Source organism: Anser anser (genome assembly GCF_964211835.1).
Source record: "Anser anser genome assembly, chromosome: Z".
Classification (NCBI taxonomy): domain Eukaryota; kingdom Metazoa; phylum Chordata; class Aves; order Anseriformes; family Anatidae; genus Anser; species Anser anser.
In genome coordinates, this window is record NC_139723.1 from 86755121 (window position 1) to 86767884 (window position 12764).

General features: G+C 42.8%; 1 protein-coding gene across 13 annotated transcripts in view; it reads left to right on the plus strand.

Moving 5' to 3' along the window:
* LOC310890199 (netrin receptor DCC-like) overlaps positions 1–12764 on the plus strand; it is a 418983-nt gene that overhangs the window by 336799 nt on the left and 69420 nt on the right. For all 13 annotated transcript variants that reach the window (XM_083818911.1, XM_083818905.1, XM_083818910.1 and 10 more), the window contains 3 exons: positions 94–235; positions 2524–2634; positions 7547–7741. In XM_083818911.1, the coding sequence (XP_083675037.1) occupies positions 94–235; positions 2524–2634; positions 7547–7741 (448 nt within the window). The remainder of the gene's footprint in view (positions 1–93; positions 236–2523; positions 2635–7546; positions 7742–12764) is intronic.

Genomic DNA, 12764 nt, shown 5'->3' on the forward strand with positions numbered 1-12764 from the left:
TTCCTTACTTCATTCATTTTATCCGCTTTACTTTTGTCATTTCCTCAAAAAAAAATAATAATAAAATCAGCAGTAATATCTCTTCTTTTACAGAGTATCAAAGTTAGCTGGTTGCCTCCACCACCAGGCACTCAAAATGGATTTATTACGGGCTATAAAATCCGACACAGAAAGACTACCCGCAGGGGTGAGATTGAAACACTGGAGCCAAACAACCTCTGGTACTTGTTCACAGGTCAGTGTTCACATGGTACAACCTTGCAAGGTTTTTGATGAATTAAATGCTTTGGGAATAAAATATACTTTCACTTCAAGGGAACATTGATTTCTTTGCTGGCAGGTAGCATTTATTGTGTTGTACAAAGACAGTCTTTATATTATTTTTTTTTTACCCAATTTTTTCCTTATTGTTTTTTTTTTTTTCATATATTTGTCTCCTGGATTTTTTCATTATCATTAGTGAATTTGAGGCCAAATTCCTCGTGTCCGATAGCTTCAGCCTCAGATAGCTTTTTAGACCACTCAGTAAACATCTATTTTTGTACGGGTGCAAAAATATCGATTTCCTCGGTTTCTATTTGAAGACTTTAGATGGCAAATACCTCCTCACAGAATAAAAAGGGCAACAGTGGATCATAACAAAACTGTAATTGCAATGAATGAAAGTAGCCAGGTGAGTATTGTAGGGGTAACAGTGAATTGTAGGAGCTGAAAATGAATTTTGCTCGTATTCTTGCATTATGCCCAGCCGTAACTGAGAAAGCAGCAAAGCAGCAAGGGAGAAAATTAAACTTTGTCAAAGTCCATGGCATCTTTATGACCGCGCCTTCACCTCAGATGGCCTGCTTTATGTTTGCTTTCCCATATAAAGTGCAATCGGTGAGAATCAGAATTATTTCTGAATTGCATACTTAAGAATAAAAATGTTCATTTACCAGTTTGGACAGGAAAAGCAGAATTTCGTTTCAAAATTAAATAAAAGCACGAGTAGAACTTCTTATTTATTTATTTATTTTCAACGAGGAAGGCATTAAATATTGAACCCTCAACTTGGTTGTCTTACCTCGGCTGCTGGCCCCGGTTCCTGTGGGGTGATTTGTGGAGGATGGTGTCTAACAGCTGAACGAGAAACTCGTAGTTTCTGGGGAGAGATTGTATACTGAGGCCTTTAGCCAAGCTGGAAAGGATCTGTTTCCTGGCTAATAAAGTAGAAATAAAGTCCAAGTCCCAGAGCAGAGGCACAGACCTCTGACGTTCCCCATCCCCAGGGCTGGCAAGGTGGAAAGGCAGCGGCAGGTTACGGCCGTCGTCTGCTGGGCTGGGAGCACAGCAGATTAATCTCCGTTGTGGTAGATCCCCACGCCTCGAGCTCTTTCACATGAATTATTTTGGGTCTGGAGAGCAGCAGAGTCCCAATGGGACCGCAGCCCTCAACCCTCCCACCGACCCCGTCCACCGCTCACCTCTACGCAGTGGAAAGCAAAGTGCTTTGTTTCCCAAAACTTGGCAATTCGGGCTTGGGAAGGCAGTTAAGAAATACATCCCGGCCTCGTTATTACCTTCTGCATGCGTATATTGCGATTGCTAGAGCCGCGTGCCTCTTCTAAATGGACCTTTTAAATATTAACACGGCGACGCTTTAGATCTTCGCTGCCATCCTGCTTGGTAGGCAGGTGCTTTGCGGGATAATAAGAACACCTGCAGTAGCACAGGAGTTTAGAGTCACAATGCAGGCTCTCGAATAGCTGCTAGCAATTTGAGAGTCACGTCAGCTGAACGTTAAACCGCTCTTTTTAATCACGAGCGTTCTCTGGAGAACGTCCGCAATTAAATGGAACGTGGTTTTTTTTCCTGTGCTTTTTTGTGGTCAGTATAGGCGAGGCAAAAAGGTAAACGTATATCCCCGCCGTAGGGCCTTGGAGGTCCTGTGGCACATCGAGCCGTGCTGCAGTGATTGTCTTCTGATGGCTTTAGCCACAAAGGAAAACATCTGTTTGGGAATTCCTGCTTATTTCATAATATCGGAAAGATTTCATGTGATTATTTCCCGGACTGCATGCTCTGAAGTTAATCGGGAGCACCGGCAAGCAAAACGCTGTTCAGTTGCTAACCTAGTTCCTAGCCTGCATATTTTATGCATAAGGAGAGAGTTACCTGGAGCTTCCTGCATTTGAAAAACAGGGAGAGCTGTTTTTGTGCAATGTGCAATTAGTGGCTAAGCTATGTGAAACAATTCTTCAGTTTCCCACTAGTTGGACTTCGTTCATTTTATATCCATGAGCTCAATGGATGGGAATTAGAGCCCAGCCTAGTCACGGGCCAGTGGGGCTCTCATTCATTTTCTGAAACCTCTCCTTTTGGCCAAAATCCCTTGTTCCCCCCCAGTGCCTTGCAGCACCATCCCCAACCGGGCTGGGAGACACAAGGGCGGTCGCCGGGGGCTGCGTTGGGTAAAGTCGCAAATTGTTTGGTTTTCCTCTTCTTTCTGTACGATTTCACTTGTTTTGTTTGTTTGTTTGCCAGGACTGGAGAAAGGAAGCCAGTACAGTTTCCAGGTGGCTGCCATGACAGTGAACGGGACCGGGCCGCCCTCGGACTGGTACACGGCAGAAACGCCCGAGAATGATCTCGATGGTAAATGCATCTCTCTTAAAAGCTGTTGTCTCCAAAAGCTTTCCAGCTGAGGGCTTTCACTGCCCTTGTCTTCTAGCACAAGGTTGGGGTGACATTCCAGGGTCTCACCTGGCAACATCCACAGATAAATGTTTTCTTCTGCTCTTGGATCGCTCATGTCTTGTGCTGTGTTTCCCTGTTACCGCCACGACCAGGGAGTCAGCAGCCTTCGGGATCGTGATTCTGTGCCAGAATGTAGCTCCCGAGCATCGTGGCCGTTTGCAGTAACGCTGTGAAATGGATCTGGAACTTCATAAACGATAAACGTAATCAACCAAAGGAACAACGAAAATGATGCCAGCAATCCTAATAATTCTCCAAGCAAATATTGAGATATGTCAAATACTCTTTCTTAGCCTTTATCTGCAGATTTTAGAAACGCAGGTTGGCAGTGAAGCTGAATAATTAGTGAAAGATGATGAGATGCAGATACCTGAAAACCGCGGGCTTTGTAAATCAGCGCAGATGCTGACACAAAAGGGAAGGAAAACACAGAAATGAAAGGGGTAGATAAAAATGGCTGGGATATTTGAAGAAGTGGAGGAATAAAAGGAGAGTAATGAAAAAGTCTTACCTGAAAAATTAAGCAAAGTGCAAAATAAAATGGAACAAAGAAGCTGACAGATGGAAATCATGGCAAAACTACAATCCGTAAGAAGCAGAGATGCAGCAGAGCGGAGATGAATTGAAAATGAAACTGGTGAAAATTGCTATGATTTTTAAAACAAAATGAATCGCCTAAAAAGGATCAAAGGCAAACGGGATGAAAGAATAAATAAATAATTAGTTTAAATGCACCGTTGCGCTTGATATTGGCTTTCTTTTGACTGGATGGATTTCCTTACGATCTCAAAACCAACTTGCAGGATTTCTGCTTCGTGGCCTTTCCCCGTGTCCAAATGCAATTTGACAGCAGACCAGGAGCGGCTGCAGCGCAAAACAGGAGTGCCCGTACAGGTGGTTTCTCGTCAGCGTTTTGAAGGATACCTCTAGGCGGGTTGTAACTGTGCCAGCGGATCGCAACCTGCCGTGGTGCGTGATGATATCTTTCTAACCATGATTCGGCTGGAGAAATGATGTTGTTAAAGTGCAAACAGCTGACTCGGCGCTGGACCGAGCGGCAGATAAATTCTGAGCACACCGCAGGATGCAAAAAAAGGAAGTAACACGTTTGAGCGCGTTCCTTTCAATTCGGGTTTTGTATAGATCACGTTCCTGTGATGGTTTTGTGCCCAAATATGCAAATATGCATGCAGGCACACGTGAATAAATTAAAGCAGAGCCATTCTGTTTGTTGTATTTACATGCATTTGCATTCGCAGCAGCAATGAATTACCGTCGGGAAGCTGCAGCAGCCTGATGCTGGGAATGCAGCCTGCTAAACCCTGGGGATAAACCTGCTTTTTGCAGTAGTTACGCAGAGTCCTGCAAGTGGCAGCTAAGAGGGGGAGTGCTGGAGCCCAGCTTGCTATCTGCAAGTCCCTCCCAGCTGCTATGGCTCCTGCAGCTTCTCCTGCTTTCACTGGAAGCCTGCTTGGCGTCAGCAGCACGAAGACGAGCAGTATCCCAGAGAACGGCGCCAGCTCCCGATGGATATTCGTTTTAATTAGTGTGTTTTGTTCAAGTGATTAGAAATCCAAACATAGCTGCTTCTTCAAGGTTCCCTAGAAAGCTCGCGTGCCTTTACTGACAGCTGGGAAGGTCTTAAATATTTATTTTCAGCCTCACATTTCGTGCTTTAAACAGAAAAGGAAAAAAAAATAGAAACTGAAAGCAATGCTTTCCCCAAAGGGTCTGGTTTAAATAGCTGGAGCAAGGATGCAAGAGAATCTCTGATCAACTTTGTGAAGGTATCCTCCAGGAAAATGGGTTTATGATGCTTGGTTTCTGATTACTGCACCGAACAGATGGAAGCTGTTACACATATTAGATAGCGATATAGTTTAGCTTCAGCTCTAAATTAGTGCTTTAAGAGCATGACAAGCCAGACTGCTATCACGCTGCAATTTATACTGAAAAGCGATTGGGGAAATATCCGAACGAAATGGGACGAGTGAAAACTACCCTGACTTGGTAAAATATACATCCATGAAAGTCTGAGAAAATTGCTAAAGTGACCCAGAAGTAAAGCATTTTTCAAACTTGACAGCGAAATTAGGGACCTTTAAGTACATTAAGAATTCCCTGGATGCCAGGCGTGGGTGCTCGAGCCATCGCGTAGAAACGCAGCGAAGGATTCGGAGGCACGCGTGAGAAGACGCGGCGTCCCAGGAGGAGATGTCACATCAGGCAGCGACACGGCACTTCGGCTCCCGTTTCCCGAGAACCTAATTGCGTGTAAGGGAAGAGACTGAAGGAAAAAAAAAAAAAAGAAAATCTGATTTCGTAGGCAGAGCTGACGAGGAATCCTCCCGTCGGATGCTGGGTTGTGGGCTGGCTGACGTCTGAGCGCAGCGCTTGCTTCCACGAGCCCAGAGGTTTCCTCACGTGAGAGATGGTAAATTCCTGGTGCCGTCGATAAATTTCTTTTGGGAAATTTAGCTCATTTGGGATTTAGGGTGAAGAGCTGATTCGGCACTTCAAGGAGGAGAACGGGACCACAAGGACGCTTCTCAGAAGTATTTCTTGAAGCCCAGAAGAACCAGAAGGAAATGTGTTGACCTAGAACCGCAAGGAAATGTCCTGAAAAAGAAAGCAGGAATATGAAATGTGTGTTTCTCCAGGAGTTTTAGTCCTGGGTATCCGAGTGCTGGTACACTGAATCAGCAAAGGCTGGGTGGTCCAGTTCCTGACAAATTGATGGATTAAGGTGCTTCCTGCATGTCATGTCCAGCGTGAAGCCTGACTATGGCAAATACGTTTCTCTGTAAAGAAAAGCAAAAAATATATAGTTTGAGGGGGAAAAAAAGTTAATTCTGAATCAACTCAGGGATGTTCTAAAATTTGGAACTGGTTCAGAATAAGAAAAAAGCCTCTTTTCCAGAAAAAGTTTAAAATAAATTTAATTAGGGTGTAATTAAAACTGATTTATGCAGAGAAATTAAGCAAAAGAATGCATTTTCCAAAAGTAGCTCTGTGTTTATGACGCTTTAGTATTTGAAAAATAGTTCCAAAATGTTCACTCCAGCTTCATTTCAGAGACTTACTTCCCAAGAAGGGTATGAGAAGTTACGTTGTCTTTTGCTCTTTGAAACCAGAAGTCGTGATTTTGCTCTGAAATGCACGAATCGCGCATTTGAATTGCTTGAAACAAGTGACATGGAATGTATGAACGATGTAGTTTTAACCCAATGGTTAGGTGGTGGTGTCTGTACCGCGGTTAAAATCTCTGCAATGTGTCAGATGCAAAAAATATCATTTGCAGGTCCTTTGAATAATTTGATGTCCTTTGTTGCCTGGGAATTGCCGCTTTTAGGATGCTCAAGGAATTGCAGTATTGCTACTTTATCTTAATTTTCCGTTTCAAGGCCTTAAATTATTATTTTTATCCTTGGGGCTCGCTTCCGTCGCTTGCTTTGCAACCTGCTCTGTTCAGTAACTTTTGGTTCTGCACTGAAACAAAGTTTGAGAACGGACTGGGGGGTAAATGGCATCTCTACCCGACTCACAGTGACACTCTGGGCACAGTCTGTTTCTTCTTTTTGTGAGTAGCTACGTTGCAGTGACCCTCTCGTCAACGTTTAACCGAGATCCATGCTTTGCAATTTTACGAAGTTGAATGCAAAGGCCTTCTAAAGTGGCTGGGTGTTTCAGACTGGTAACGTACTAAGCAGACTTCCTGAGGGTGCAACAGGTTTTCAGACTCCTCTAATGCCTTCATCAGCATTCATCTGAAGGCACATAAAGCACCAAGGACGCGTATATGGCGCTGGTTATTGAAAAGTGTTAATTCTTCCTTTTTATTGCCTTTTCCAAGGTTTACAGTGGGAATGCTTCACAACCGGGGAGTGTCTTTTGTTGGAGTTTACATCGTTTTGCCTTACTGCTGTTGCCTCACCCCGGCCTTGTTGCCTACGAGCTTTTAGCTATTATATTGCAAGCCTTTTTATTGGGGAAAAAATAGTAACTTGTCTCTTTCTGCTCTCAAAAAGACAAGCTACTGTGCAGCTCCTCTGAGGAGACTTGTGATGTGGTAGCTGTGAGTAAACTCAAACAAAAGGCATTTACCTAACCTTTAAAGTAAAGTTGGGCTCAGAGAAGGCAAAGGCTGCCAAATAGGCTCCAAGTGATTAATTGCTGCTTAAAGTAATGAATTTTACCTGAGAATACCTGCAAATAAAACATCTCAGTCTATTACTTCATGTCGGAAATGTCGATGTGTTGTTTAAAGTGGCTTCAAAGTAAGAGAGGCATGTCCAAATTCACTGCTTGTTTTCATGGCAAAGAGACAGATTATTGCCAGAATGTACTAGCACGTCCCTAACAAAGTCAACCTTTTTGTTAAATATTATAGCTGACGAGTGAGCGCAGGAGAACTCGTGCAATGAGCTGTCAGGCTCCTGCAAATAGACCAGGGAAGATAAAAGTTATCCTATAGGAAATTCTTGTGCAGGTCATCTTTCGTTATCCTGCGTAGTTTCAAATCTCTCTTGTACATTTATCCTAAAGGTGGAAAGCGTTAGGAGATACTCTTAAAAATGGGCTCTTGGAAGGGAGGGATGTAGCTCAGAAATGAAATTGCATGTAAGCTCTGCATGTAACCGGGGCATCTGGTCGTTTCGTGTGTGTGTGTGTGTGTTATTTTAATTTAAATTAAATTTTTAATTAATATTTTAACATTTTTTAATTAATATTTTAACATTTTAAACTCGAACCTCATGGATAGTAAAATTTAATTAGAATATTAATTCGTTTCTTTTTGTTTGAATCCCAGAATCTCAGGTTCCTGACCAGCCAAGCTCTCTCCATGTCAGACCCTTGACCACGAGCATCGTCATGAGCTGGACTCCGCCGCTCAACCCGAACATTGTCGTCCGCGGGTACATCATCGGCTACGGCGTGGGCAGCCCATACGCGGAGACCGTGCGGGTGGACAATAAACAGCGTTACTATTCCATTGAAAATTTGGGTAAGTAGTCGTTTTCGTTCGTAGTAGCAGAAAAAGAGCTCCCTCTGAGATTATGCTAGTTGGTAAGTTTATTTTCAGGCTGCCACTGGCGCTTCCTCCGTATGTTGTTTTCTTAAGCTGCTCATGCTTTGCAGTTCAGAATTGGTTTCACCTTTAAAACGCTGGACACTCTCAAACATACCAAATTTCTTTGATCAAATGCTGACTTTATTCAGTAGGTCGTGTCTTGTGCTCCTAATACTGACTCCCACTCGTGCAGAGAGCTGGATCTAAAGATGGTTTTCCCCAGGCTGGTCCCCCATGTTTGAATTGAATGGCAATCAGAAAACTCCGATTTTGTGTCTGTCAAAACGGTGTCAGGAGAGGTGCTTGTTCATTATTCATGGCACAGCCTCTGTGACAGTTCATCTGAATTCTGAGCGTGATGCACAGGGACCTGGATCCTTCCAGTGGTGATGGACCATTCTCCTAGCGCTGGGAAAACAGTTCGAAGTTTAAAGGAAGGCTGAAAGTTTAATCGTTTTCTTGTCATTACTTCTTTAGCATTTTTATTTCAGGTAGAAGTGGTGTAAGTTTTCTGCTCCGTAATCTGGGGATGATCAGGTATTACTGGAAGATTAATTAACTCGGTGAACTAGGGGGGCACAGCTATACTTTTTATCTTAATTCTATAAGGACAAAACTCTTTGATACCTGGGGTCACTTCTCTTTGCTATTTGTACTTTATAGCATCATGAAGCTGCATCATCCAATGCCTTTGCTGTTTCCTTGGGGAAACTTGGGAAATACACTGGAATAAAACGTTTAATTGTTACCCCACCAAACACGTCCTCTATGTTCAGTGGTGTGTTTTATGGTTAATGTATTTGCAAAGAGCCATAAACTGTCTCAAATACTCATCTACAGAAAAGAAAATGATATGGAGAGAACTACCCAGACCAATGTGCTTTGGCAAAGGCTGAGGAGATGCCTACAGTCTGGAGCTCCTGACGGTCAGCTCTCCCTGAAAGTATCTTGATTAACAGCTGGAGAAATGCCGTGGGTTTTATGAAGCTTCGGTGTTTGGTGTTCTTTATATAAATATATTTGTGCATTTGTTTGCTTCTTAGACCTCTGATAGCCGCTGCCATCAAGTGGAAGGTATGCTAAGAAGCACTTGCAGATGCAAAAGCCTTCTACTAGGCTAACAATACTTGGCCTTGTGGAAAGCTGGTGGTATATTTCACCTATTAGAACTGTTTCTGTGGATTAAAAGTTTTCCAATATTCTTGGCTGTTCTGGCAGGCAGAAGTACATAGAAAGCCCAGCATATCAAGGAGGATATCTCAGTAATACACTTAGAGAAGTAGCCCTCAAAGATCTAGCAAGTGTCAAGGAGCTGTGTTGAGTGTAACAAACATTTAGTTATAAATAATTTGGTTACTGAAATCAAGGTGGGTTTTTTGTTGTTGCTGTTGGTTTTGCTTTGTTTTGTTTCGTTTTTGCCAAAAATCCTTCAGCAGTCTGAAGTTTTACAAAAGTTTTTCAAGTGGCAAGTATCTTTTCACTGTACATTTTTTTGGTTTGATTTAAATACTCAGCATGTGAGCAGCGGAACTTGATTGCCATTGTCCAGACAAGTCACAGGCATCTGGTCCCTAACTGGCTACAGACGCGAGCACTTTGGTCACAAATCCCGACGTGCAAATTTTTAAATTCAACTTCTCTGAGCATTCATATGTACAACTTTGAAAATCAATTTCCATGAATAATGGCAGTAATTAAATTCCATCATTTAAATATCCACAGAAAATGAACCCCAGAGGGATGTGACCAAGGGCCCAGAGAAAGCTTTTAAAAAATCAGAACAGTTGCCAACACTTCCTGCATTATTCACCGGCTTTATTAGAAACCATTACAAAAAAATTACATGAAATGATGAGACGGAATTATTTTCCTAATAAAAACACTGTTTTCAATAAGGTTATGAATTAAGTTGTTCTGCTGGCAGGTGGGGAGGAAAAATACTCCCTAGAGGTTTTGTTGGCTCCTCTCACCAGTTGCGACTGTGACACCTATGCAGGAGAGGTAGGCATTATCTTAAAAGTGATATGCAAAAGCAACAACAAAGTTAGATACCTAAATAAATGATGAACTTCATTGTGTTTTTCTCTCCCCGCTGAAGACTTTGTCCCTTTTGATCCTCGTGGCTTTTAGTGTTTGCTTCCTCTTGGCTCTCCTTGGTCTTGTTAGACAGAGATGGGGGAGAGGATGCTCCACTTCAGCCAAATGATGTACATAGATGAAAATTTGGGCTTTTTCATCTTCCCAAAGTTCACTGCGGTCCTTTGTATTTTTCTTCTGTATGCAATTTTGAAACACTCTGCAGACCTATGTATCATTCATATGTTAGACTGGCAGGTACTCGCATTAAGGAGCAATCAGATTTGTCTGCCATCAGCTCCCTTTCAGAAAGCCTGGCCGACTCTCATTTGCAGTCACCGTTTTCACACACCCATGCATAAACCAAATTCTCCAGGTCTGTGTCAGGCATTAATTTTCTTCCATAAGCTTCTCCCGTAGACCTGAGAGAAATGATGCTGAAGAACTCCCTGGTTAAAACTCGTTCAGTGCTGTCTTGAACAGGGATGCAAAATACCTCGCGCCACGATATGGGCTTGTACATGGATCCCCGCTCTTTTTCCTGGCAACAGTCTTTGTGTGTGGTTTTGTTTGGTTTTCTCAGTGTTCAGCACTGCACAAAAGCACCACCTGGGTATCTTCCCAAAGATCTTACAGTTGAGAGATAGACAAGTGGGATGTACACGGGTGTTGAAAGCTGAAGTTGACAGCCCCCGTGGCACTGGCTCGCTGGCCCTATTCCCCTTCCAGCATTTGCAGTGTGGTTGCCCTGGAAATTCCTGCCTTAGTGATCCCTCTTTGTCTGGCTCTTCCTGCCCTAGATTTGCGATACGGTTGCTGTAGCAATCCCTGCGTGTTCAATATATAATGCTGATATTTGTACGGGTTTTGTTCCCCCTTCCCTAACTTGTTTGTGCAGCCGCGGGCCATTGTTGGCCACCTGCTTTTATTAGTACAATTGTTAGAAAGTTCTGGAAATACAGTAATCTGTTATAGTTTGTATTGTTACGCTAAATTCTATGGTTAGTTCCAATCCAAAATTACTTCCTAGTATGATACAGCGAGGTTGGGGCAGAATCAGAAACAAAACGTAGCCCATGCTTTAAGCCAAGGACCGATCGATCATCTTCTCTGCGGTCAGCTGGTAGCTTTCCTTGTGGCCACGGGATGTCCACGTTCACTCCTGAAACCTTTGTGATCAAAGAGGACTAATGGCAAACTCTCTGGCCTGCACTCCAAGCTGAGTATTTATTTTATTCCGCTTCAGGTGAGCTACGTCAGCCCACATTGCTTCTCTAGTCCATCAAGCACGAAAAGACGACACCAGGGATAGTTCAGTCCATCCAAGAGCTCCGTCTTCTCATTCTTTCTTCTCCCTGTTGACAGCTGCAGACGCCCGTAACTTGGCCGTGGTGTGCGTGGTTATGCGTCAGAATACGTCATCCTAGAGCTAATTAGGAAATGCCGAATATATTTGCACCTTCAATCTGCTGCTAATGATTGACTAGGAACGCCTCGTACTAGTTGCACCTAGTACTTACAGCTTTTGGATGGAAGACAGATAGCAGTTTCTTTAGAAATCCTATTAGATACTTCACTGCACCTCCGTAATCCTAAATTTTAATATTAATTTGAAAACTCTGCTTGAAAGCACAGGGCTTGGATGCAACGGGAGACCTTCTTAAGTAGATCCCTCGTTAGGGAAGGGTGGAGACGTACTCGCTTACGGAGTGGCCTGCTTCTTAATTCCTTCCCTCTCGATAATCACACTGATACGAACACTTCATGTGGCTGCTTTGCATCATATTTGGGGTACTTAATTGATTACTTCCACCAGGCAAAACTTTTCTAAGAACCGGCTCAGCCTGTACCCGGGCTGTTAGAGCAGTTGTCTGAGTAGCGCACTCGAGCTGCTGAATAAATCACTTGAAAAACATGAAGAAAAGTACTCAGCCTTTCATAATAGTGATTGAGAACTTTATTCTGTCTGATGATCATCTTGAATACAAGTATATAGAGGTTACACTTTCTCTCTGGAATGAATTAAATAGGGTGATTTTCTCATGACTGAGTGGTCATATTGCCTGGGAGACACACTCGCTGCGGGCACAGAAGAATCCAAGAATATACAGAGACTTCAGCTTTGTCGGTGAAGGATCTGTTGTGTTTTCTTTCTGCAGCATATGAAAGATACTTGATGTCGGTCTCATAAATTTCAGGAGCAAGCGTCCCCTGCTCTCGTTCAACCTTTTCTGTGACAGAAAAAACAGTGCCCGACTGACTTTCAAATGAATAATTCTAACGAGGAGATGCATTTCTAGAGAACCACTTCATTCATTTATTTATTGCTTTTTCTTATTATTTGTTGCTTGTGATTATAAATGGAAAGGCTGATTAATGGTTGCTTTAACAATATTGGAGAATTCACGGGTGCCAATTCTGATCTTTGACACGTAAGAAGTAACGATTTCTGTGCTGATCCAACTCAGAAGACGGTACACGTAGCAATGAACTGGCAGGGCTCATCTCCATGGAGCTTTGTATTAAAGCTTGCTCATGAAATAAATGCTTAAATGAAAAGGGAAGAAGCATGCCAAGGAGATTTCCATTTACCGATTCTGCAAACATAAAACCCAGAGTATCTGAAACAAAACACCAGCTGTAATAATTTACATAAACCTTTTAGTAGGTCGTAAAGCTGTGTTTTTAATTAATATATTGAAAAAATAAAGCACAGTAACTTTAGAATAGCGTATTGCAACAGGCTAACAACATTATTATATCATCCTAGGATATTTTGATAACTCACTGTGGAATATTTTAATAAATGACAGCGATAATGAATACAAGTAGGCTCTCCTTGGCATCCTTGCACTGGTGCTGCCATCGTCGTGATGTCCCA